The sequence below is a fragment of the Elgaria multicarinata genome, chromosome 10, assembly GCF_023053635.1.
Source record: "Elgaria multicarinata webbii isolate HBS135686 ecotype San Diego chromosome 10, rElgMul1.1.pri, whole genome shotgun sequence".
Classification (NCBI taxonomy): domain Eukaryota; kingdom Metazoa; phylum Chordata; class Lepidosauria; order Squamata; family Anguidae; genus Elgaria; species Elgaria multicarinata.
Genome location: NC_086180.1, coordinates 94,277,055 through 94,300,419, shown reverse-complemented (window position 1 = coordinate 94,300,419; position 23,365 = coordinate 94,277,055). Strand labels below are relative to the sequence as shown.

The window sequence follows — 23,365 nt, the reverse complement described above, 5'->3', positions numbered from 1 at the left end:
TAATTGGCTACCCAGAGCCCCAAAGCTGCCAATGAGAAGATTCTTCTTCCTAAGAGGTCCAGTCAACCACCTTCCATGTCAGCTGGTGAAGCGTGGAATCGCTTGGATTTGCCCTATGACGACTCCCACATCCCACAACTAAACCCACATGTTTAGTTTTTCAACGGTTTTTAATGCTTTATGTGTGTATGTTCTGTGTTTTAGCATTTTAAATTTTGTATACTCATTTTAATCTTAATTTTAGAATTTCTGTAAACCGCCCAAAGAGCCCTAGCTATGGGAGCAGTATATAAGCGCAATAAATAAATAAATATAATACAGTTGTGCTTAGGATGGGTAAAGAGGAAGCCTGCATCCTTCTCCTGAACTTTATATACAAGTTTCCATTTGTTTGGATGTGGGGGCCATTGAAGATGGGGCCTTCCAAGACTCTTTTATGGTATGGAGTAAGGTAGGTAGGAATGGGATTGACACCAGGGTTATTGCCTTGGTGTAAATGATGTTGAACACTGGATCCAGTATCATTTCCATGAGTTGTTTTGTCTCTATTCCTAGTGATTGAGCCATGTGCAGGATTTGGTCCGTAAAATGGAACATGTCCTGAGATGGAGAGGCGCCCTTGTGCATATCCACAGCATCCTCAGGAGAAGAAGCAGAAGGTGAGACAGAAGATTATCAGAGCTGTGTCTGATATATATATTTTTCCACTGAGTGAGATGAAAGAGAGAGATGGTCATCGTCTTTATCTGCCCCTTCATTCAGAGGCGGTGGCAGAGGATGGTCAGCAGGGAAAGGGCTTGGTGGGTAAGCTGGAGGCATGATGCCAATCTGGATACTGATACGATAATCGAGGAGGCAGAGACCAATTTGAATATGCATCCCAGTCCCTGTCCTGGAAACTGGGGTATGGAGTGCCTGGACTGGCATAGTACTCTCAATCTTGATGATCACTATACTGGCATACGAGTGACCATGGGGAGTGATCTCTCCTTCTGTCTCGAGGGTCATAGCTTTGAGCCTATTGTACTTCTTGCATTGCTCCCGTTTTTGATGGGGATGTGTCCCTTATTTCTCCTTCCGATATCGATGCCATAGGCACTCTCTCCATCCTTGGTATTGATGGAGCATGTTGTGCTGTCGGTACCGAAGGGAGCAATTGCGCAATTGGAGATCCCAATAATGGAGGAGTTGGAATTCGTAACAGTGCGGGTTTTGAAGAAAAGGTCTTAGTAGTCTTGTCTGTCTTTTTCTTTTTATGTCCTTCATCGGATGGTTTCGCTGTTCTGGCCTTTTTTTGCTATCTTTTCCGCCGTGGCAAGAGCTAGCAATCGGGCTGATGCTGGAGATTCGGGGTGATTCATGGCTAGGATCTACACCCGAGAGTCTGGAGGAGGTACTCGATGGACAGAATCAGTCTTAGCTGCTTTTGCGGGTTTTTTAGCCTGATCCACTGCTTCCAATGCCTTTTGCCAAAGAAGCACCCTTAAACAATCAGCTCTGTGGCGTTTTGTCTGTCTTGTAAAGACCATACAAAAATGACAAGTTTCAACAATATGTACCTCCCCTAGGCACAGTAAACTCCATTGGTTGGGGGGAGTTTACTGCCACATTCCACTCATTTGTGGAATGGTGTTTTAATGGCCCCGGTGATGCGAATCATATATAATAATAAAAATTGTTAATTTAATTTTTAAAATTTTTAAAATTTCATTTAACTATTTACAGGAAAAACAAGAAAACACACATGGCCTTCGCTTTCTAAAGAGAAAACGCAGAAGCTCCTGACAAGATGTCCTAATAGCAAGGCGGTTGAAAGAGAACTGAGGGGAGCGGCAGGAACCCATGGACATGAGAAGTGGATGGTGGGGGAGGGGTTCCCGCCAAAACATTTGCCTTGGCTTTAGAAGTTTCCCGAAATGAGCTCCGCACAGGCGCAGAGCCCATATGTGTGATGCACAGAGACCACGACAAAGAAGGGTATTTTTCAGTACTTTACATATTTTAGCATTTCACAAATATTTTTTTTTAAAAAAACAGTTGCTATTTATATGCCTTCACAACTCCCATTCTTAAATATGGAGGTCACAATTGATGTAAGTCCTGCCTGGGATTTAATTCAGCAAACCCCAGGAGGGTTTTGTTGGGGTTCAGTAAATCTCAATTATTTCTTAGTCACTTGGATAAAGCAAGCTAGTAAGCCAAGGGCTTCTGGGAGAAGTGGTGCCAATTGTATGGGGAAGAACCATATGATTGCCCACACCCACATAATTACAGGTTAAACCTAACATGAGTGCCACAGAAATATTCCTATAATGTTTAGAGAATTGTATTTATTCATTTTACTGGAACAAAAAGGGAGATACAGTATGAAAAAACACACATTCCTAGTTACCTGCTGTACACATACAGTTGCTGTCATTGGTTCTCTGTTGAAACAGGATTTCAGAAAACCCAAAATTTCTTCAACATACTGAAAAATAGAGAAACAAATGGCCATTTAACCCAACTTTATTTATAAAGGTATTATTATATAAATCCACAACAATGGATTTTAATTTTAAAATAAATTAAATTTTATTTACTTTAACAATTCACCTAGTTCTAAGGAATGAGACTATAAGGGAACAGGAAACCAAGAAGAGTTTTTATTTTAATGACAATATAGACATAGTTCCAAACTATTTCTTAATATGAGCATTTCTAAAGTAATTATAATTCTGTAAGTTTTCCCAATCAAGCAGATCACTGAAAACACATGTAAACATTCCTTTTTAAAGTTCCATTGTGATAACACAGCCTGAGTATAACTCATCTAAAATCAAAAGCCATAATTCTGAACACAATTGGGTACCTACAGAGAAGATTCCTTCCAGCCTGGTGTAAAAAAGGCATCCAAAACAGTTGTGGTTCTTGACATCACACATGTGGGTGATTGACCAGCTAACTTACAAATGGAGGCGGGACAGGTAATTAAGCCAGCAAAGTGGACAGTATTGCCAGACCAAAAGAGGCATCCTTCCTTGCACAAACATTCAGGCAATAGTGTTTAACAAACATTGGGGGTTATTACCAGATAGCAGGCCTTGCATAATCCTTGACGGGGAACACCTCTAGAAAAAGCAACTGAAGAGGCAACAGACGGAGTAGAGCAAGCCTGTAATGCTTGGAACCAAGCAGACAGACCCAACAACCCTTTCTGCTGCCTCCATGACAGAAAAAGAGTCTAAGATACTTGCAGAAGGAAGTTGTTCTGTTAAGGCAGAAAGCCACAGCTCTGCAAATATCCAAAGAATTAAGAAACAATTCTAAAGGCGTGGTCAGATTTGGATAAGACACAACTTTGGGCAAAAAAGTAGGGTTCATTGTCCATATGAAGGACCATAAATGGTGGATCAGAACAAAGTGCTGGTAGCTCACAAGCTCAGTGAAGCTATGATTCTATGAGAGATAGCTCTGTACTAAGTGAAGGGAGGTATGAACTAGAAGAGGAGCTAAGGAATACCAGTACTAGACCAAGAAAGATGGCCATGTGATCCCTGCCATCTTGGGATAAGATTTAGCCCAAAATGCTGAATGCCTTCTCCATACAAGACATGGGAAGGGTAGAATCATAGAATAGCAGAGTTGGAAGGGGCCTACAAGGCCATCGAGTCCAACCCCCTGCTCAATGCAGGAATCCACCCTAAAGCATCCCTGACAGATGGTTGTCCAGTAAGTAAGCAATGCTTTCTTTCACTTACAATATTCCTCCAACAGCAGTTCCTAATACTTCTCTTGAGACTGCTTGGAAACTTCCCTAGGTTTCAAGGATGTCATGCAGCAGAGACTACTTCTAGAAAGGGGGCAGGGGGCAAAGAGTCGTAAGTGTAAGCTCACCACACAGCTCTTTGAACAGCAGCCAGGAACATGAAACCATAGCAGTTTACATCAAGAATGGGGAACATCTGTCCCTCCAGATATGGTTGGAGTACAACTCTCATCATCCTTGACCATTGCTAGTTGGTGCTGATGGGAATTAGAGTCCAAGAACATCTGGAGCACCACAGATTCCTCACCTCTGGATTATTTATACTGAAGGCCAACTGAAATTAATGTGGTGTGTAAGTGCACACACACACAACTGGATTTTAGCCCAATTTGGGGGCTCAGTGGGCTGTATGATAAACTTGTGCATGCATTGTTGCATTGTGCATGCATAGACTTCTGTCAAATTTCACTCACAACGGCCTACTATACTGTCTAATAAACGAGTTTTAGAGATTTGAAAGTAGGAAGTTGCTGTTAGAAAGTAACATCAGAAGACTTGCTCGGAGTGCATTGTTGAAGGGGTTTATTTATTTATTACATTTCTATACCACCCAATAGCCGGAGTTCTCTGGGCGGTTCACAAAAATTAAAAACATTCAAAGTATAAAACAACAGTATAAAACCATTATTATTTATTAATTACATTTCTATAATGTAGAAATATAATGTACATATATTCTATAATGTACATTTCTATAATGTACATTTCTATAATTAATTACATTTCTATAATTTCTCAATCCAGGACTCCATATCTTTAAAGCTAACTTCTGATCCTAAAAACAGTGCCAGGAATGATTTAGCACAACTATATCAACAAAGCCAGTAAAACTAACAACTCTGAGCATGATCAGTATTATGTTAATAACTGTTTCTCTAGGTGATGTAGAATAAAGGTATTTAAAAGTATTATAAGTAATTATGAACCCACTTTTCCAATGTCTTGAAGAGTTGCAAGCTCTAAAATTTGAGAGAGGACATCCAAAGCAGATCGCAGGAATCCACCAAACTTTTCATTGCTGTTCTGAAGATCCAGTGTAACCTTATCCACATACAAATATATATATATATATATTTACATATATTTAAAAATTGAGAGCATAATAAATTTAGCAAGCTTTGAAACTGCAATCCTATACCCAGCTACCTGAGAATGATCCCCATTAAACTACTTCTGAGTAGATATGTATAGAATTGCTATCAAGAAACAACCTGCCACAAAGATATTAAGCAGCTGAAGATGACAAGGCAATAAGAAAACGTTACTTGCTTGAATTCTTCACATTAGCAGTTCTTATATTTATTCAATAATAATAATAATAACAATAATAAATTTATTTCTTACCCACCTCTCCCTTTGGATCGGAATATTACGTTGCCCCTTTATTGGGGCAACTCGATTGCAAAAAAATGTGCTAGCTTTCAAAAATTCTTCATCAAGCAAAAACTTACAAAAAGCAATTAAGGGGAATGGGGAGGGGTGAATGGATATTGTAGTGTAAAGACAGGTTGCAAAGAACTGTAGTTCTTTGAGTGGTCATCTGTGCATCACATGTATGGGCTTTGAGCCTGCGTAGAGCCTTGGCTTGGGAAACTTCTAGAGCGGAGGAAAGTTTTTGGAGGGAACCTTTCTATGGGGGGGTCCCTGCCTTTCCCTCAGTACTTTGAGACCGCCAAGCAAATTGGTCTCGTACCCAAAGGAAAAAGGTACCTAGTTGGCATCAAGAACTTACATTGACACCAATGTGGGGAAGGTGGGAGGGTCGTGTAAAAGCACAGATGACCACTTGAAGAACTATGGTTACAGGCAAGCAACCTTTTTTCTTCATGGTCTCTGTGCATCACACATATGGGTGATTGACAAGCTGACTTATCAGAGAACGGACAGTGCTGAAGCAATAATTTTGTCATTGTAGTAATGCAGATAACATTGTTCCCCTGGAGTGAGAGTCCAGACGTGATCGAATGTCCAATTGATAGTGGGAGACAGTGGAAGAGCTAGCCCAAATAGCAGCATAGCTCTGGTATCGAAAGCAGTGGAAACAGCTGAAAGCAATGGAAACAGCCATTCCTCTAGTAGAGTGAGCTCTCACTGGATCCGGGAGCTCCAACTGAGCAATCTCATAAGACAGTTAATGGCATCTATGATCCATGATGAAAACCGTTGGGATGAGACTGGGAGGCCCTTCTTCTTCCCACTATAACCTAGGAAGAGGTGCTGAGATCGGCAGAAAGCCTCTGTTCTTTGCTTGTAAAATGCCAATGCTTTCCGAACATTGAGGGCATGCACCGTAGTCTCTAGCAGAGAAGAAGGACTTTGGGAAAAAGTCAGTAGGACAATGTCCTGGTTTAAGTGAAATTCAGGAATTACGTTCAGTAAGAATGCAAGGTCTGGCCTAAGCACCACTTTACCCTTGTGGAAATGGAGGGTCCATTCACATAACTCTAACGCTCGTCTCACCGAAGTGATTGCAACCAAAAAGGCCACCTTCAGGGACAGCAACATAATGTCAATAGTGGCTAAGAGTTCAAAGGGTTTTGAAGTCAGGGCTTTTTTAATACTACAGATAGGCTCCAAGACGGTATAGGTAACTTAGATGGAGGCGTCAAATTCCATAAGCCCCTGAGGAATTGATGCACTAAAGGGTGTGTGAAGAGTGAGCAGCCTCAAATAGGGGCATGATAGCCAGATATTGCTGACAGATAGACAATAATCGAAGAGTATTTCAAGCCCTTCTTAAACTGAGAATGGAGAAATAGTAGGACCTGTTGAACAGAGCAAGAGAGTAGATCGAATTCAGATGTCCTTGCAAATGCAATAAAGGACTTCATTTTCCTATCATACGACTTTCTTGTTGATGGTTATCATGTTGCCCCTATAACTTGTTGTATGTTAGGTGGATTGAAGGTAGTTGTCGCTTCTCATTATTCTCCATGCCATTAAGTTCAGCTTTGCGATATCAGGGTGGTGGACTCAACCACTGTCCATCGATACCAGGTCCAGTGTCAATGGGAGGCTAACCTGTGTAGCTCAGCTGCCTTGGCCACTGTTCTGCTATGTAGAACAGTTCCTCTGTCCAGTCATGAAGAAAGGTATTTCCTAGGGAATTTTTGCCTAATTCCACCCTCACGCAAATCCATGGGCACACTGCGTTGCATGGAGAAGCAAACAGGTCGATCGACAGAAGGCCCCACTTGCAAAAAAGATTGATCCAATAGTTGCCATTTGTGGTTCAACAGGTAAGTTCTGCTCAACGTATCTGCCAAAATTTTCTCTGCCCCAGCAATGTGGTGGGTGGAAAGAGTTATTTCCCACTAGAAAATGTCTAGAGTCAACTGAATTAGATATGTGGAGTGGGTACCACTCTGTTTGCTGAGGTACCATACGACAATAATGTTGTCAGAGAGGACCTGCACTCGTCAGTTCCGAAGATCGACACAAAGACCACAAATGCTTTTCTTACTGCCAGCAGTTCCAGGAAATTTATATGCTGTTTTTTCTCCTTCCTTGGATCTTTAACTGGCCACAGTGCACTCCCCAACCTCAGAGGGGATGCATCAGTCACTAGTTGTCTGAAAGGGGATTCCTGCGTGATTGGCACACCTTGAACCAGATTGTGCTTTATTGTCCACAATCAATGGAGGGATGTGAAGTCAAGTGAGAAATTCCAGATGAACCAATTTTGTAGAGGCCTCATCCATAACCTCGCCCAGGGGACAACAAAGATTCCATCAGACCTAGCAATCTCTGGATTTTAAAAGCTGGGTTTGCTTGCTGTTTCTGAACATGTGCTGGTGTGGTGAACTGCCCCAATAAACAGTATTGTCTGAGTTGGTCGAAGCCTGGATTTTTAAATATTTATTAGCAGACCAAGGGCGGTCAGTAGGTCTCAAATTGTCCATGTATCCCATATGCTGTCCAGGGGTGATGAGGCTACTATAAGCCAGTAATCGAGATAGGGGTAGCCCTCTATCCTGATTGTCCTGAGGTGTCCACAAACTGCCCCCATACACTTTGTGAACACCTGAGGTGCTGTGGTCAAACCGAAGGGGAGGAGGCAATATTCAAACATATATGTCCTCATGGCGAAATGTTAAGTACTTCCAATGAGAGGGATATATAGTTATGTGAAAACCCTTTAGGTCTACTGCTGTAAACCATAACCCCTTCCTCAGTAGTGGCAGGATCACCACTAAAGTCACCATCCTGAATTTTCTTGCAATGATATAAGCACTGAGACCCCATAGATCCAAGATAGGTTGAAGTCCCCCATCCTTCCTCAGCATCATGAAATATTGGGAGTAGAAGCCAAGGGATGTACAGCGCAGATCGCTGCTTTGCTCAGCAGCTCCTGTACCTCGGTCCTCAACACCTCAGAAGGGGGTGTTACTCTCACGGTACTGAGAAAATGGGGGACATCAAACTATCTTGTATCCATTTTTTATGATATCTAGAACCCAGCAGTCCAATGTTATCTCCGATCATGCTGCAAGAAAGGGTAGGAGTGTATTTCCAAAACATTGGTTGGCTAGTTGAAAAGGAAGAATTATCCTCTTGAGGTCAAAGACTGTGTTTCTGCCTGGCATTGGATGTGGGACGGGAGTGACAAAATTGTCCCTAAGATGGCTTTCTGCTTTTTTGTTGGTGCTGTGATCCAAAGCATTTGAAGTGATGATCCTGTCTTTGACGTGGTGTATACTGTAAGATTGGATGGTACCATCAATGGAATTTTGAGGAAGGCGGATGCTGTTGAGGGAAGTTAATATCAATCGTTTCAGTGGTGGTCTTCGCTTTTTGGACGGTATCCATCACCTCATCAGTTTCTGCGTTGAATAATCCCTCACCATTGAATGGCAAGTTCTCTATTCTAGAGCACGTTTTGGGAGTTAAGCAGTGGACTGGAGCTGAGCATGTCGGTGCAAGGCCACTGCACCAACCATAGCCTTAGACGTGCAACCAGTCTGATGGCATGGCCATACTAGCTGCCTTGGTGCTTTCACTGCTTCTAACACTTTCCTCCAAAGGATCGCCTTTAGGTGGTCAGAGTGGTGGCAGCATATTTACTTAGAGAAGCCCTGGCAATGGTGACAAGATTAAACTTTATGGGCTTTCCCTAAACAAACATAAAGAGTGTCCATCAGACGGTGGAAGCTTATTTCCACACTTCACACTCTTCCTAAATGGCATCTTGAGTGCCATAAGCAACTGCTTCTTATCCGCAAAAAGACAAAGTAGAGAGGGAAAGGTACAATTAAAACAATGAAAAAGTCCAAATCCTCAGCAAATAGGTGAAAAAAACAAATGCTCAAAGGAGCAGAAGTTCCCCACATTGCATCTGCTATGGAGGTCGAAAGAGAACTGAGGGAAAGGCGGGGACTCCTATAAACTTGCACAGTAAGACAGTGGGGGAGGGTTCCTGCCAAAAATGTTCCACAGCTCTAGAAGCTTCCAGAACCGAGGCTCCATGCAGGCATGGAGTCCATACATGTGGTTCACAGAGACCACGAAGAAGATTAAAGATATTACATTATATGCATTTTGGAATTATTCATATAGCCAACACAGATGCCTTTGTTTTTTATTCATAAACTGTCTTTTATAGAAATCCCATCCCAACAGGAACAGAAGCAAAGTTAGTAAAAGAAAGATAAAAGGTGGATGTAAAGGAGCCAGGAGTAGCATCTACTATCACTGTAACATTTCGACAAAAGCCATACAGAGTGAAAGTTACACTACTACACAGGGATTCTCTCTCGTAGTCTAAATGTAGAAGCTCAAAGACGTTATGCCTAACCTGGACCAGGCCAAGGTAACATTTTGAATGAAATTCCTGACACTGCAGAGTCTGAAGAACCCTGTGGGACACCCTCATTCTAGTGATACTCCAGGCACCATCACCAACTGAGGAGACGTTACATCTGGCCCTTCAAGCACTTGTGGGCCCTGAGGAACCCCCAGACAGGGCCTCGGAGGATTGTACCTTGCCTGTGGAATCAGAGGCGGCGGCTGAGCGTCCACCCAGGCCTAGAGCATCCCAGTGCTTGAGGTGGAGGCATAGGCCACCACCCGGAGGTTCATCACATACCTCAAGACCTGCAGGAATCAGGCTGCAAGGGGGGTAAAAGTATACTTAAGAGCAAGGGTCTCCTCTGAACTAGGAAGACTCGAAAGCCAGAACTAATGGCTTGCAAATGTACCTGGGTGTTGGCTAGGAAGCTTGACTATATAGTATATAAGCTCGCAGATGAGACCTGCTGGTAGCTGGAACAACACCTTCCAGCACCTTGAAACTTAATTTTCTTGACACTGGTTCTTCTTTGAACTGATCTCTCGTGCTGCTGACCCATTGGTTCCTGATAAACCCCTGCTCCTTGGATTGTGCTTGAATGGAGCTGCTTGCCTGTGCTTGACTTTGGCTCTGTCTCTGACCCTGCTTTCAGACTAGACTCCTCTTCTTCTTAGCTAGTAATGTTTGTCTTCTGACTTTGCTGAGCAAATAACCTCTATTGCTCAAAAGAATTTTGTCAACAGTATTATCCTTCCATCTATCATCTATGCCAGGTGCTCATAGTTCTCCAGTACGTTAATCTGAAATTACAGATCTTATTTTGCAATTACTTTCTGGAAAGGCATCAGGCCCAGATAGAATTCCAGCAGAAGTACTTAAGGCAATTACATCCTGGTGGGCTCCCTTATTGGCCCATCTTTTTTCATGGATCAATAACTCTGAGGAATTTCCTGCTGTTTGCAGTAAGGCTATCAACCTCCCAATATACAAAAAAGGAGACAGCACTGATCCTGACAATTATTGGCCCATCAGTTTGTTATCCATTATATGGAAATTGTATGCCAATTACATCTGTAAGAAACGGATTGGATGGTCCAATTTATTGGGGAAGAACGGATTGACTTTAAAACAAGCACCTTCACCTTGGGCCACTGATGGACTCTAGCCAATTTAGCATAGAAATATTCCTTTCAAATGGGGGTTAGTTTATTTGTGACATTTGTTGATCTGAAGTCTGCATTTTCCCATTAGAAATGCAGGTTGCTTACCTGTAACTGTAGTTCTTCGAGTGGTCATCTATGCATTCACACATATGGGCTTTGCGCCTGCGCAGAGACCAGACCAGAACCTTCTATAGCTGAGTGGAACGTTTTTGGCGGGAACCCCTCCCCCCACGCTACCGCGCATGTCCATGGGGTTCCCGCCCTTACCTCAGTTTACAGGAGTCCGACATTGTGCCCCCCATAAACATGAGTGTAAAATAAAATAAATACATTCCACATAAAAACTGTGTCATATGTAAGATTCACAAAGTACATTCCACATAAAACTGTGTCAAGATTCACACCACCAAGTGGGGATGGTGGGTGGGTTGTGTGAATGCATAGATGACCACTCGAAGAACTACAGTTACAGGTAAGCAACCTGCATTTCTTCTTCGTGGTCTCTATGCATCACACATATGGGCGAGTAGCAAGCTGACATACCTTTGGAGGTGGGTTGGTGCATCATCTGAAGATCTCCGAGAGCACTGTCCTTCCAAACGAGCAGTCCTGCCTCGCACGGGTGTCCAAACTGTAGTGCTTGACAAACGTGGACGGAGTGGACCACGTTGCGGCTCTACAGACTTCTGTCAGTGGAACACCTCTGGTGAAGGCCACCGATGTTGAGACGGCTCTGGTAGAATGAGCTGTCACAGGTTTTACTAGCTCTAATTTAGAAACAGAATAGGCCAATTCAATTGTCTCCACTATCCAGCGTGACAGTCGCTGAGAAGAGACAGGGAGTCCCTTAGAAGGCTTACCATAACAAATGAATAGTTGTTTCGCTTTCCTAAAATTCTCTGTCCTGGCTTTGTAAAAAGCAAGAGCTCTTCTTACATCGAGAGTATGCAAAGAAGACTCAAGAGGTGTAGTTGGATTAGGAAAGAAAGCAGGAAGAGTAATATGCTGGGAGAGATGAAAAGATCACACTACCTTAGGCAAGAAGGCCGGGTCTGTGAGTAGCACAACCTTATCCTTATGGAAGATAGTGTATGGGACATCTATCCTTAGAGCTTTGAGCTCACTTGCACGTCTTGCCGATGTAATGGCTACTAAAAAGACAGTCTTGAATGTTAGAAGCCTAAGGTCTGTTGAAGCCATGGGCTCAAAGGGTTTACGTGTCAGTGCTTGTAGCACAACTGACAGGCTCCATGGTGGCACAATACACTTCACAGTTGGTATCGTATTCTTAAGACCCTTTAAGAATTTTTTGGTTGTTGGATGAGTAAAAGGTGTAAAACCATCTATGCCTCGATGAAATGATGTAATAGCAGCTAGGTGAACTCTGATGGACGTGAGTTTGAGTCCCTGCTGGAAAAGTGTCAATAAATAATTGCAATGGGCTCCCCATCCCTCTAGGGATGCATCCGTTGTGATCGTTACCGAGGGCGCTTCTTGTTGAAATGGAACGCCTTCAAGGAGTGTCGACATCAAGAACCACCATTTCAGGGATGCCCTCACTTGCTTCGGTATCGAAAGGTAAGTTCGTCGAGCATCGTGCCGAAGATTGAAAGTTCTCAAAAACCAGGCCTGCAATATCCTCATTCTGAGCCTCGCAAATCTGATGACTGCAGTTGTACCTGCCATTAATCCTAATAGTCTTTGGATAATATTGTCCATGCCGAGACCTTTCGGCAGCTCTCGGTATCGATGGCTAACTGCTGAAGGATGTTCGCCCTGGCCGAGGGTAAGTATGCTCTTCCGTCTCAAGACGACAGAGTTACCCCTATGAAGTCTAAACTCTGCTGTGGGGTCAAGATAGATTTTTCTTTGTTGACCCACAGTCCCAACGAGTCCAACAGGCTGAGGGTGGTTAGAATATCTGCCTGGAGCGTCTCGCTGTTGTCCGCTACCAGAAGCCAGTCGTCCAGGTATGGATAAATGTAAATTCCTTTCTGTCTTAGGTGGGCGCACACCACCGCCATGACCTTCGTGAAAACTCTCGGTGCCATGGCCAACCCAAACGGAAGAACGGTGAATTGGTACTGGGATGCACCGATCGAAAACCGAAGGTAAGCTTGATGCGACTTCCTGATGGAGATATGGAAGTACGCATCCTTCAGATCCACCACTGCGAACCAAACCCCCTTGTGTAGGAGCTGCAGAATCGAAGTAACAGTTGTCATACGGAACTTCCTCGGGGTGATGAATTTGTTCAATTGCCTTAAGTCCATGATTGGTCGAAGACCTCCATCCTTTTTCGGGACCGTGAAGTATCGGGAGAAAAATCCCCGGTTGAGTTCCTCTGTGGGTACGGGAGAGATAGCTCCCTTTGACAGCAAGGTCTGTACCTCGAGCAGCAGGAGGGGATGGTGCCGTTACTTTCACACCCGAAAAAGGAGGAAGGACATCGAGCTCGATGGCATATCCCGAGTTGATGATAGTGAGCACCCAGGAGTCTGTTGTTATTGACTCCCATTGATGGTAATGGGGTGCTAGGCGGTTTGCAAAGGGAGGTGGATCTGGGACCGAAGAATCAAACCCGCTGCTTCTTGCTGAAGTCGGGCTGCCGTTTATCTTGTTGGTATCTGCCTTGGTAAGGCCTCTTCCTCTGAAGCTGATGTTGCTGCTGTCGAGGTTGGGGCTGGTACTGAGGCTGGAGCTGTTGTTGCATCAGCGGTCTTGTCCATCTTTTTGGTTTATACTGCGTTTGAGGAGCAGTGAACCCCATCTTTTTGGCTGTTGTTCTTGCCTTATAGATGGAATCTAGTGTCTCATCGGTTTTAGAATTAAATAGACCTTCGCCATCGAATGGCATATTTTCCATTCTGGATTTAGTTTCATAGGTCAAATTTGCAGATCTGAGCCAAGCATGCCTCCTCAAAGATATGGCCCCCATCATGGACTTTGAGTGGCAGTCTACCTGGTGTCGAGCGGTGGACAATTGCTGCCTTGCTATGGCTGTTGCTTCATTTTGAAATACTCTTGCCAGCTCCTTTTTGTCCTCTGGGAGATGTTCACATAATGAACCCATCTTCTCCCAGAGGAAGAGCTGGTAACGAGCCATAGTAGCTTCATAAGCTGATGCTCTGATGCCTAAGGAGGATGAAGAGTAGATCCTCCTACCAGCGTGGTCTAATTTCCTGCCCTCCCTGTCCACAGGCGCAGAATGAACCTTTTGGGACTGACCTTGTGCCGACTCCACTACTATCGAATTTGGTTTAGGATGCTGAACCAAAAACTGCACATCTTCTTCCTGGATCCAATAAAGGGTTTCTAGCCTTTTAGATGTTACCTGAGTCGCAGTCGGTGCCTTCCATGACAGCTGTGCTGTTTGCTTTAAAGCATGCGGAAGAGGAATGGCTAACCGCTGGTTGGTCGTGGTTTGAAACACATCATAAATTGGATCAACTACGGACTCATCAGTTTGTTGAATATCCAATCCCAATGCTTGGGCCATCCGTAACATATGGTCTGCAAATCTGACCATATCATCAGAAGGGGAAGAAGGGTCCCTATCATGGACCTCATCTTCCGGTGAAGGCATTGATGGAGTAGCCGACACCCCCGACTCTGAATCTGAAGGATAATTTTCCTCAGGTGAAGATACTGTAACCACTTGTAGTTGCAGTTGTTCAGTCGGTACCGTGGGAACTGCCACGGCCGACGCCGATGGTTGCTGAAGCCGCTGAGGGGTCGACACCGTAGACCTTTGATGAGCTGGTGAAGGCGGTAGTGGTAAGCGGCACACCCTTGTTGTAGGCGGAGGGAGAGCATAATAGTCTTCCTGTGGATACTGATGTTCCTGAAAGTATCGTTGAGGGCGATATCTGTCCCATTCGTACTCATCGTACCTAGTGTGGGAATCAGAATATCGGGAAGCTCCTTCCCAATCACGGCGTGGTGCTAGCCTTGGCGACGGTTGTAATTGAAGTTGTTGAGGCTGAGAGGGCTGCTGAAAAGACGCCGCTGAAGCCGAATCCCTCAGTTCGCCCTCCGATAAACTGGGAGGGCGTGTCGGTACCGTAGCCATCGGTACCGACTGAGATCTCGATACCGAGGGAGGTCTCGGTATCGAAACGGTCGGTGTGGCGGGAGGAGTGGATTGGCTCCTGACCGACTCTAACACACGAGGTGACGCTAAGGAGGTTTTCTCCGCGTCCCTCTTCTTCTTCTTCTTCTTCTTCTTTTTCTCAATTTCGGAAGAAGGTTTGGGAGTTCTGGCTTTTCTTGAGATCTTCTTTGCCATAGAACTCGTCAAAGACCGACCAGGCGTGAGGGGTATCTGAGCCCTATGTGCTCTGGCTTGCACTTCAGTGCTGCGATCTGCTGGTTTGTCATTAACGGACTTACGGGCTGCCGTTTTGTCGGTAACGGACTTACCAACTGCCGTTTTTTCCATAGTAGGAGCCTCCGTGGCCCTGAGAGCTTTTTCCCACAACACAGAACAAAGTCGGTCCGCTCTGTTCTTTCTAGTCTGTTTTGTGAACGACATACAGTGGTGGCAGGCCTCAGCCCCACACTTGACACACTTTCTAAACGGGGCTTTAACTGCCATACAGGCCTCAGGCGACCGAAGTCGCTGAGGAGAACTATCTACAATAAAATGTTTTGTTTTTTTTAATAGATATAAGAAAGAGTAAGAAGAATCTTAGAAAAAGATCGAAGAATGAAAAAAATTGTAAAAGAGAAAAGTAGGTTAACAAGAAAAACGCTAGAGGTTCGGTTAAACAGGTCTGTGCACAATGGCGGACGACGAAGAACTGAGGTAAGGGCGGGAACCCCATAGACATGCGCGGTAGCGTGGGGGGAGGGGTTCCCGCCAAAAACGTTCCACTCAGCTATAGAAGGTTCCGGTCTGGTCTCTGCGCAGGCGCAGAGCCCATATGTGTGATGCATAGAGACCACGAAGAACAACCTTACGAGTAAATTCGAATGTGAACCTTGGTACTGTTCTGTGCTGCAGTAAGGGAAAGCATCTTTCAAATGTTATTTCTACAAGAGGACTTAGACAAGGTTGTATCCTTGCTCTAACATTATTTAATCTTTATCTTACCAACTTCCCAGAGGCTCTCTCATCCTGCAAAATTATCTATACACAAAATTTATACCCTTCTCTATGCAGACTAAACAGTGCTACTATCCCAAACTTGTCTAAGGATGAAACAAGCACTAGATGGCTTTGCTGATTATTTTGAGGAAAATCAGTTAACTATTAATTATGACAAATCAAAAGTAATGGTTTTCTTCAGAAACCAGGTAAAATATAGTTGGCAATTGGGCAGTCATCCTATTGAACAAGTGTATATATATACAAATGTTCAGACATCCATTTCCATTAATCAGTCCAATGGTGGCTCATAGGAAAAGGGCTTTGGAAAGAATTGAATACAGCTATAAAGTAATTTTTCATTATTTTTTTTGTCAAGAGGCAACAAATTTGTCCCTAAGTGTAACAAGGTTAACGTAATATCCCAACCCTTATGAGGAGTTTCAGTGTGGATTACAGACCTTTATTCATCCATAGAAAGATTTCAGTAATCTTTTTGGAGAGTAGTTTTAGGCATCCCAAGCTGTGTTGCATGGGAGGTCTTGAACCAGGGTGAAGGACTGGGCTCCTTGGAGAGTCTGGCTTGCCAGTACACTTTACACTTCTGGATCAGATTATGCTCTGGCAATTCCTCTAACTTTTTTTTGTGTTATACAAGTATATAAAGTAAGCTCAAGATATGGAGCATAACAATATGCTCCTCTACTGACTGCTCTTAAACTTAACTTATAAAGCAAAGAAATGTAATTTACAGTATAGATCAACTAAAGATGAACACATACAAAAAGTTTTGATTTAAGTGCAGGACAGATAGTACCTTATAATTGGCATGGGTAGCTTTCAAAACATCATACAGCTTGAGATATGAAGGGAGGTGATAGAAGTTCCCAAGTGATGATGATCTGCTTGCTGGAGCAGGACCTGAAGTATCCGTTTGCCTAGGAACTTATTAATGAAAAAGAAATAAATTATTATTTATTTATTTAAAACATTTGTATCCCGCCCAATATCATTAAGATCTCAGGGCAGCGTTAATAATTTACATACAGAGATAACAGAACTTTACATACAGTTCTGTAATGGTTCTGTGCATTGACTATTGAAGGGGCACAGGAGGGGCCCTTTCATTAAAGGCAGCCTCCCCCCACCTGGTGCGCTCCTGACGTTACCACTACCAAAATAGCTAAACATGGGTCACGCTGGCTGGAGCTGATGGGAGTTCAAGCCCAAAACATCTGGCGGAGAGAAGGTCGGCAAAGGCGGAGTTAAAACTAACTGCAAAATAAAAATAAATAAATAAAAAAATCCACCCTTATAAGTTTAAAAGTTCTAGTGTTTATACAAACAACAATAACTTGAATCTTGGCATCCATGTTTTACCTGATGAGGTGTACAATTATGTGAAACTTCAAACCAGCAAGTTAAAAAAGTTGAAAATTGACACGTTTGTACTTTTAGCTCCACCCTGTGGCTTGGCATATCATATATTTCTTTCATGTTTTCCTGAAAATTACTGATGTATGTTATTCAGCCTTGTTGAGGAGATGCCATTTCATTGGTTTGGTGAAGTTCTGAGCAGCAGTTCAAAAGTTACTATGGCCATGGCTAGACCAGGCCTATATCCTGGGATTGTCCCGGGGTCATCCCTGTTCATGTAAATGACACACAGGGGATCCAGGGATCAGCCAGGGACAACCCTGGGATGATCCCAGGATATAGGCCTGGTCTAGCCATGGCCTAAGGTTTTTCTGCCCACGCAAGCCTATGGCAGCAACTGCTGGCAAAGTTATGTTGGGCATGCTCTGAAGCTAGAATGCTGCCAGTACTCCAAGGTTTTCAGAGGAAGGGTGCTTCTATGTGCCACACCTATTCCTTTAGTTATAGAAAATGACCTCACAAGGTGACACTACATCTTACTATACAGATTGGGACCCTACCATTTAATCCTTTGGACTTTCGTTCTTTGCCCACCTACCCCCAATTTGGATCAGCCACTCCCTATATTTCCAATATACATTGCCAAAAATTAAACTAGTTGTAATGTAAATTAAAGCCAGCTACCCACTTCTCTAGGGTCCTGATCAATATGAGTTCTCATGAGCTTACTTTTTAGTAAAACAAAACTAGGTACATGTTTATAGTAACATGCCATTTGACTTTCAGAGAATTTGGTAGGGTTGGGGATGGAATGCACAACTGGGGGGAACAGACTGATCAGGGGCTCACACCTCCTTTCTGAAAGCAAAAATGGAGCACAAAGACAAGCAAGGATCATGTCTCACATTAGGGGTACATTCACACATTACACTAAACATGCATTCATAGTCTATGTAGGCTCACTGTTGTCAGAATCTAGCCCTATTCAGTCATGTTCATCATGGGTAAGCTCTACACATGAGGACAGGAAGAGGAAATGAACTTGCTAGCTCAACCCCCTCCCTCGGCATTTTCATTGATGACTACTGTGGAGGGCGACTGTCGGCAGAAACGAGCCTCCTCTATTCATGGAAGTTCTCCCCGAGATTGATTCTTGAAATGAAATTATGATTACTATTAGTTAAGTATTTACAATCCCCTTTGTCATATAGGAGTTACAACTTGCAAAAAAGCAGATTCAAATACATTAGAGAAAATATAGGATTGCCAACACTATAATTATAAATTTCCTTTTCATAAAACAGGGAAATTCAACTGCTGGCTTAATATGAAAACTTTTCCTTCATTAGTTTTTCTTTGGTCAACAAAGATGCCCCAGGTTGTCCTGGTCCTATATTGCCTTATGAAGCATCTAGCCTTTCTAATAGAAGAGGGTTTCCTGGCACTGTTAAAATCATTATCAGGCTCACATCTTTTCTGAGTGGAAACCGTTATGAACATATTGCATATTGGATGGAGGGGGAGGAGTTCCCACTGAAGATTTTTCCTCAGCTATAGAATGTTCCCAGTTGAGGATTTGTGCAGGCAGAGAGCTCGTATGTGTGATGCACAGAGACCATGAAGAAGAACCAGGAACCAGAAGGTCAGGGAAAGGGGCATCAATCACAGGCGCGGTTCAGAGGCAAGTTGTTCCAACGCTAGCTGGATTTTCTGTGATGGATTTAAGCCCAGAGCCAGCTTGACCTCACCCAGAGCTCAGCTGCCATAATCAAGCCTCAATTTGCAGAGCTTTACTCCTGAGGAGTAAAGCTCTGCAAATCCATCCTCCCAGTTCTTAAAAGAGGATTAAAAAGGGAAACAAAAATACTCTGGGTGAAAAACTGGCTACGAAGGTGGTGCCGACGCGAGAGTTTTGGATTCTGGGACCACGGGCTACGCTACTTGGAACATGGACTGCTGGCAAGGGATGGGTTGCACCTCACAAGGGCTGGAAAGAATGTGTTCGGCCACAGCGTGAAGAACTTGATCAGGAGGGCTTTAAACTGAATCTTATGGGGCGGGAGATGTAAACTTTGAGGCAACAATGGAAGAAGGCCCATGTACAGAGAACAGCTCAAATAGTGCCCCCAAATAGTGTCCACAACAATGTCGGAACAAAGCCAGACTATAAAACGCATGGTCTTTGATGTCTATATACTAATGCCCAGAGTATAGGAAACAAACAGAATGAACTTGAACTATTAATACATAAAGGCAAATACGACTTGATAGGTATAACTGAAACTTGGTGGGATGACTCCCATGAATGGACTACAGCAATTGAAGGATGTAACTTGTTCAAAAAGAACAGAAGAAATAGAAAGGGAGGTGGAGTTGCACTATAAGTTAAAAATACCTATCCCTGCACAGAAATACTGGAGGATGAGACTGGGAGCCCCATTGAGAGTATCTGGATTAAAATAAATGGGGCATAATCGGAGTCTTCTACTGACCACCCAATCAAGGAGAAGACGAGGATGAAACTTTTGAGAAACAAATTGCCAGTGCTTCAAGGAAGTCTGATGTAGTAGCGCTGGGGTACTTCAATTACCCTGATATCTGTTGGGAGACCATTACTGCCAAAAGCGGCCCTTCCAAGAAATTCCTGACATGTGTGGGTGATAACTTTCTCCTACAGAAAGTGGAGGAAGGAACTAGAGGATCGGCAATCCTTGACTTGATATTGACCAACAGGGATGACTTAGTGGATAAAGTGGCAGTTACAGGAACTCTGGGGGAAAGTGACCACGTCATACTTGAATTCTTGATCATAAAGGAGGCAAAAGCTGAGTGTAACTATACACGTAACTCTGGATTTTAGGAAAGCTGGTTTTAATAAACTCAGAACCATGATAAGTAAGGTCCAATGGCAAGTGAGCCTAATGAGAAAAGGAGTGCAGGATGAGTGGGAGTATTTAAAAAAGGAAATTTTAAAGGCACCATCACAAACAATTCCAACAAGGAAAAAAGGTAGAAGACAACAGAGGAAACCAACGTGGCTCCACAAAAACCTTAGAGTTTACCTGGTTGTGGGGGGGGGGGGGGGAAGCACACATATTTATTTATTTACAATATATATCCTGCCCTATATCACTAAGATCTCAGGGCTGCGTACAGATAAAAACATACAGTATAAAACAATAAATATACACAGTTAAAAACAAATTAAACCATAATCCAAGTTAAAACAATGTATAATTTAAAAGCAATTGATACAGTTAAAACAGTTAAAACAATGTGCCAGTGAAATGACAAGTAGCACAGAAGTGCAGGAATGGCATCAGGAAGGCTAAAGCTGAGAATGAGCTGAGGCTAGTGAGGGATGCTAAAAGCAACAAAAAAACTTTCTTCAGGTACATGCATTGTAAAATAAATGATGGTTCAACTGCTTAATGAGGATGGCAAATTGATAAACTGATAAGAAAAGGCCGAAATGTTCAATTCCTACTTTGGCTCTATCTTGTCCCAAAAACAGTTCTATGATAACACCCCCTGGAAAAAGTGAAGTACAAGCTGAAGGGGCAGGATTGCAGTTTGAGAGTGCAGGACACGGACTAGCGAGCTCAAGTTATAGGATTCCATCTGGACATCAGGAAAAACTTCCTGACTGTTAGAGCAGTATGACAATGGAACCAATTACCTAGGGAGGTCATGGGCTCTCCGACACTACAGGCCTTCAAGAGGCAGCTGGACAGCCATGTGTCAGGGATGCTTTTAAGGTAGATTTCTGAATTGAGCAGGGGGTTGGACTCGATGGTATTAAAGGCTTGATCAGAAACAATTCCAATGATAGTGCACTATCTTTTTCTTGTTTTTCGAAGGAGTGGCTGTTAAGGACAATTCCTTCCCCATCAGAGCTATCATGGCAGATGGCATGCCCCCTGCGGATGACTTTTCCACATCTGATGAAAGACTAGAAACTAGAGGGAAAGGTCCAGGGAATACCATGCCAGCCTGCTAATGAACAATTAGGTTCTTCCCATGTGTCACTGGAGAATTCAAACTCTGAACAGGAGCTGGCGCCTTTCATAACCGCTCAGGTTTGAAAAGACATACAAAGCTGGCTCCACTAGGACACAACATTAGGCTGCAAGCTAGGGCTTCTCAGGAGGAGGGCATCTGAAGGGCCTTGATGTAGTTGCAGTCAGGAGCTGGGTGAAACCAGCTTGAAAAGCCTTGCAAGAACCTGGCTTCTTTGCTGGAAACAAACCTTGCTTCTGGCTCATGCTCCTGAGTTTGGTTTTCTCTGTGCTTTGTATGGATTCCTTGATTTGCTTTCTTTGCTCTGTGATTTGTTCAGCTGTCATCACATTCCTGCTTATCGGCTTTTCTGATTTCGGAACATTACTGTGGCAACTCTTCTGCAAACATCCCAGAGTTGACATACAACCTCTCTGGTTATGAACGCAATTCCTTCTCTGCCTAGTCGTCTGTCTGCAACCTGTTTCCCGCTGGTTGGAAGCCTGCACTAATCAGCTGCAAGTCCAAAGACAGTTGCAGAACAGGACAGGAGAGGACAGGGAAAGGAAAGAAGGGAGATTATTTTTGATAAAACAATGAAGCAAGAAGTTGTGACTAACAGAAAAGACAAACCGTGAAGGGAAAGGGAATAAAAACCTTAGTATACTGTAGTCTAATGGCTTAGAAGGGAGGAGCTCTGAGAACAAGGACTGTCCTGGGCAAAGACAAGGAAAGAAAGCAGAGGCAAAACTACAAGATATGATCTTCCTTCAAAGATCACTGATCATATGACCCCTGCCTTCTTGGGCTGTGAGACGAGATAATCCATTGCTTGGGTGCCTCCTCACACTAATCATAGATGACAGTATATATGATACAGTCAGTTATATACATACAGAATATTTAATAATACCTACATTTACAAAAAAATATGACTATGTAATATAAACAATTGGAACATAGGAACAGAACTAAATGAAAAGTCTCAAAAAACTATATATATATATATATATATATATATATATATAGTTATAGTTATATATATAGTTATATATCTATCTATCTATATATATAGGCTTTGTACACTAGTACCAAAGCCTTAAACCTTGCCTAGTAACCAATAGGTAGCCAGTGCAATTCCCTCAGCAAAGGAGTTAAATGCTGAAAAGAGGCAGCTCCTGATAACAGCCAAGCTGCTGCTTTCTGCACTAGCTTCTGCTTCTGGAGAGCAGTCTTAAGGGCAGTCCAACATAGAGCACATTGCAGTAATCCAGTCTTGAGGTTACTAAAGCCCATACCATAAGCTCCTAAAATACAAAGAGGGAATATTTTACTTAAGATATCTTAATATTTTACTTAAGATATCCCTTACCATTCTACCTGATCACTGAGGTCGTCAGAGGGCACGCTCCTGGTCCACATGGACCTATGGCCTGATTGGAATCCACCAGGAGAAGAGCCTTTAGTGTGGTGGCCCCTTCTCTGTGGAACTCTTTGCCCCTGGAGGTCAGGCAGGCACCAAGAATAGGCTGCTTTGAAAAGCCTTCCTCAACTGACTAGCCACTGTTTTTCTGGTTCCTTTGTTTTTAAATTGAACAATTTTAATTTGCTTTTTTAACCTTCTTTCTTTTACTATTTATACCTATGTTCACCACTCTGGAATCTGTGTGAGAGAATTGAGTGGTATATAAATATTGTAAATAATAATAATAATAAACAAACCAGTTTAATAAACAAACCAGTTAGCTCTGTTGTGTGTAGTGATTACTTTAATTGATTAAAAAATAATTACGGGATTTAAAAGAAAAGGGTTTTTGTCAGAAATCTCATAAGTAAAAAACGGAGTAGAGCTACCAAACATGGTTCGGACAACACTAGAAAGAAATAATTGGATTAATTTAATACTAAAACATAGATTGCCTCCTATCCATTCCAAAAGGATTTGTTCTTCCTACCTGGGCTGTTGTCACTTGTCTTTTTAGGGCTCATTGGTACAGATGCATGTTCAGTAACTTCTTTTTCTTTTCCTTTGCGCCGAATTGGACTCAAAGAAGGTGGGTTTGTTAGAGATGGTAATGTTGCCTTAAAAAAAGGATCTGTCATCAGTAAAAAAATCAACTCTGCTCCTAAAGCAATAAACC

At 43.0% G+C, this 23,365-nt stretch overlaps 1 protein-coding gene across 2 annotated transcripts in view; it reads right to left on the bottom strand.

The window, feature by feature from the left end:
• Positions 1-23,365, bottom strand: part of HTT (huntingtin) — a 454,111-nt gene that overhangs the window by 223,027 nt on the left and 207,719 nt on the right. For both annotated transcript variants that reach the window (XM_063135886.1, XM_063135887.1), the window contains exons 27-30: positions 23,180-23,306; positions 16,666-16,793; positions 4,739-4,849; positions 2,393-2,470 (exon numbers count right to left, since the gene is read on the bottom strand). In XM_063135886.1, coding sequence (XP_062991956.1) covers positions 2,393-2,470; positions 4,739-4,849; positions 16,666-16,793; positions 23,180-23,306 — 444 coding nt within the window. The remainder of the gene's footprint in view (positions 1-2,392; positions 2,471-4,738; positions 4,850-16,665; positions 16,794-23,179; positions 23,307-23,365) is intronic.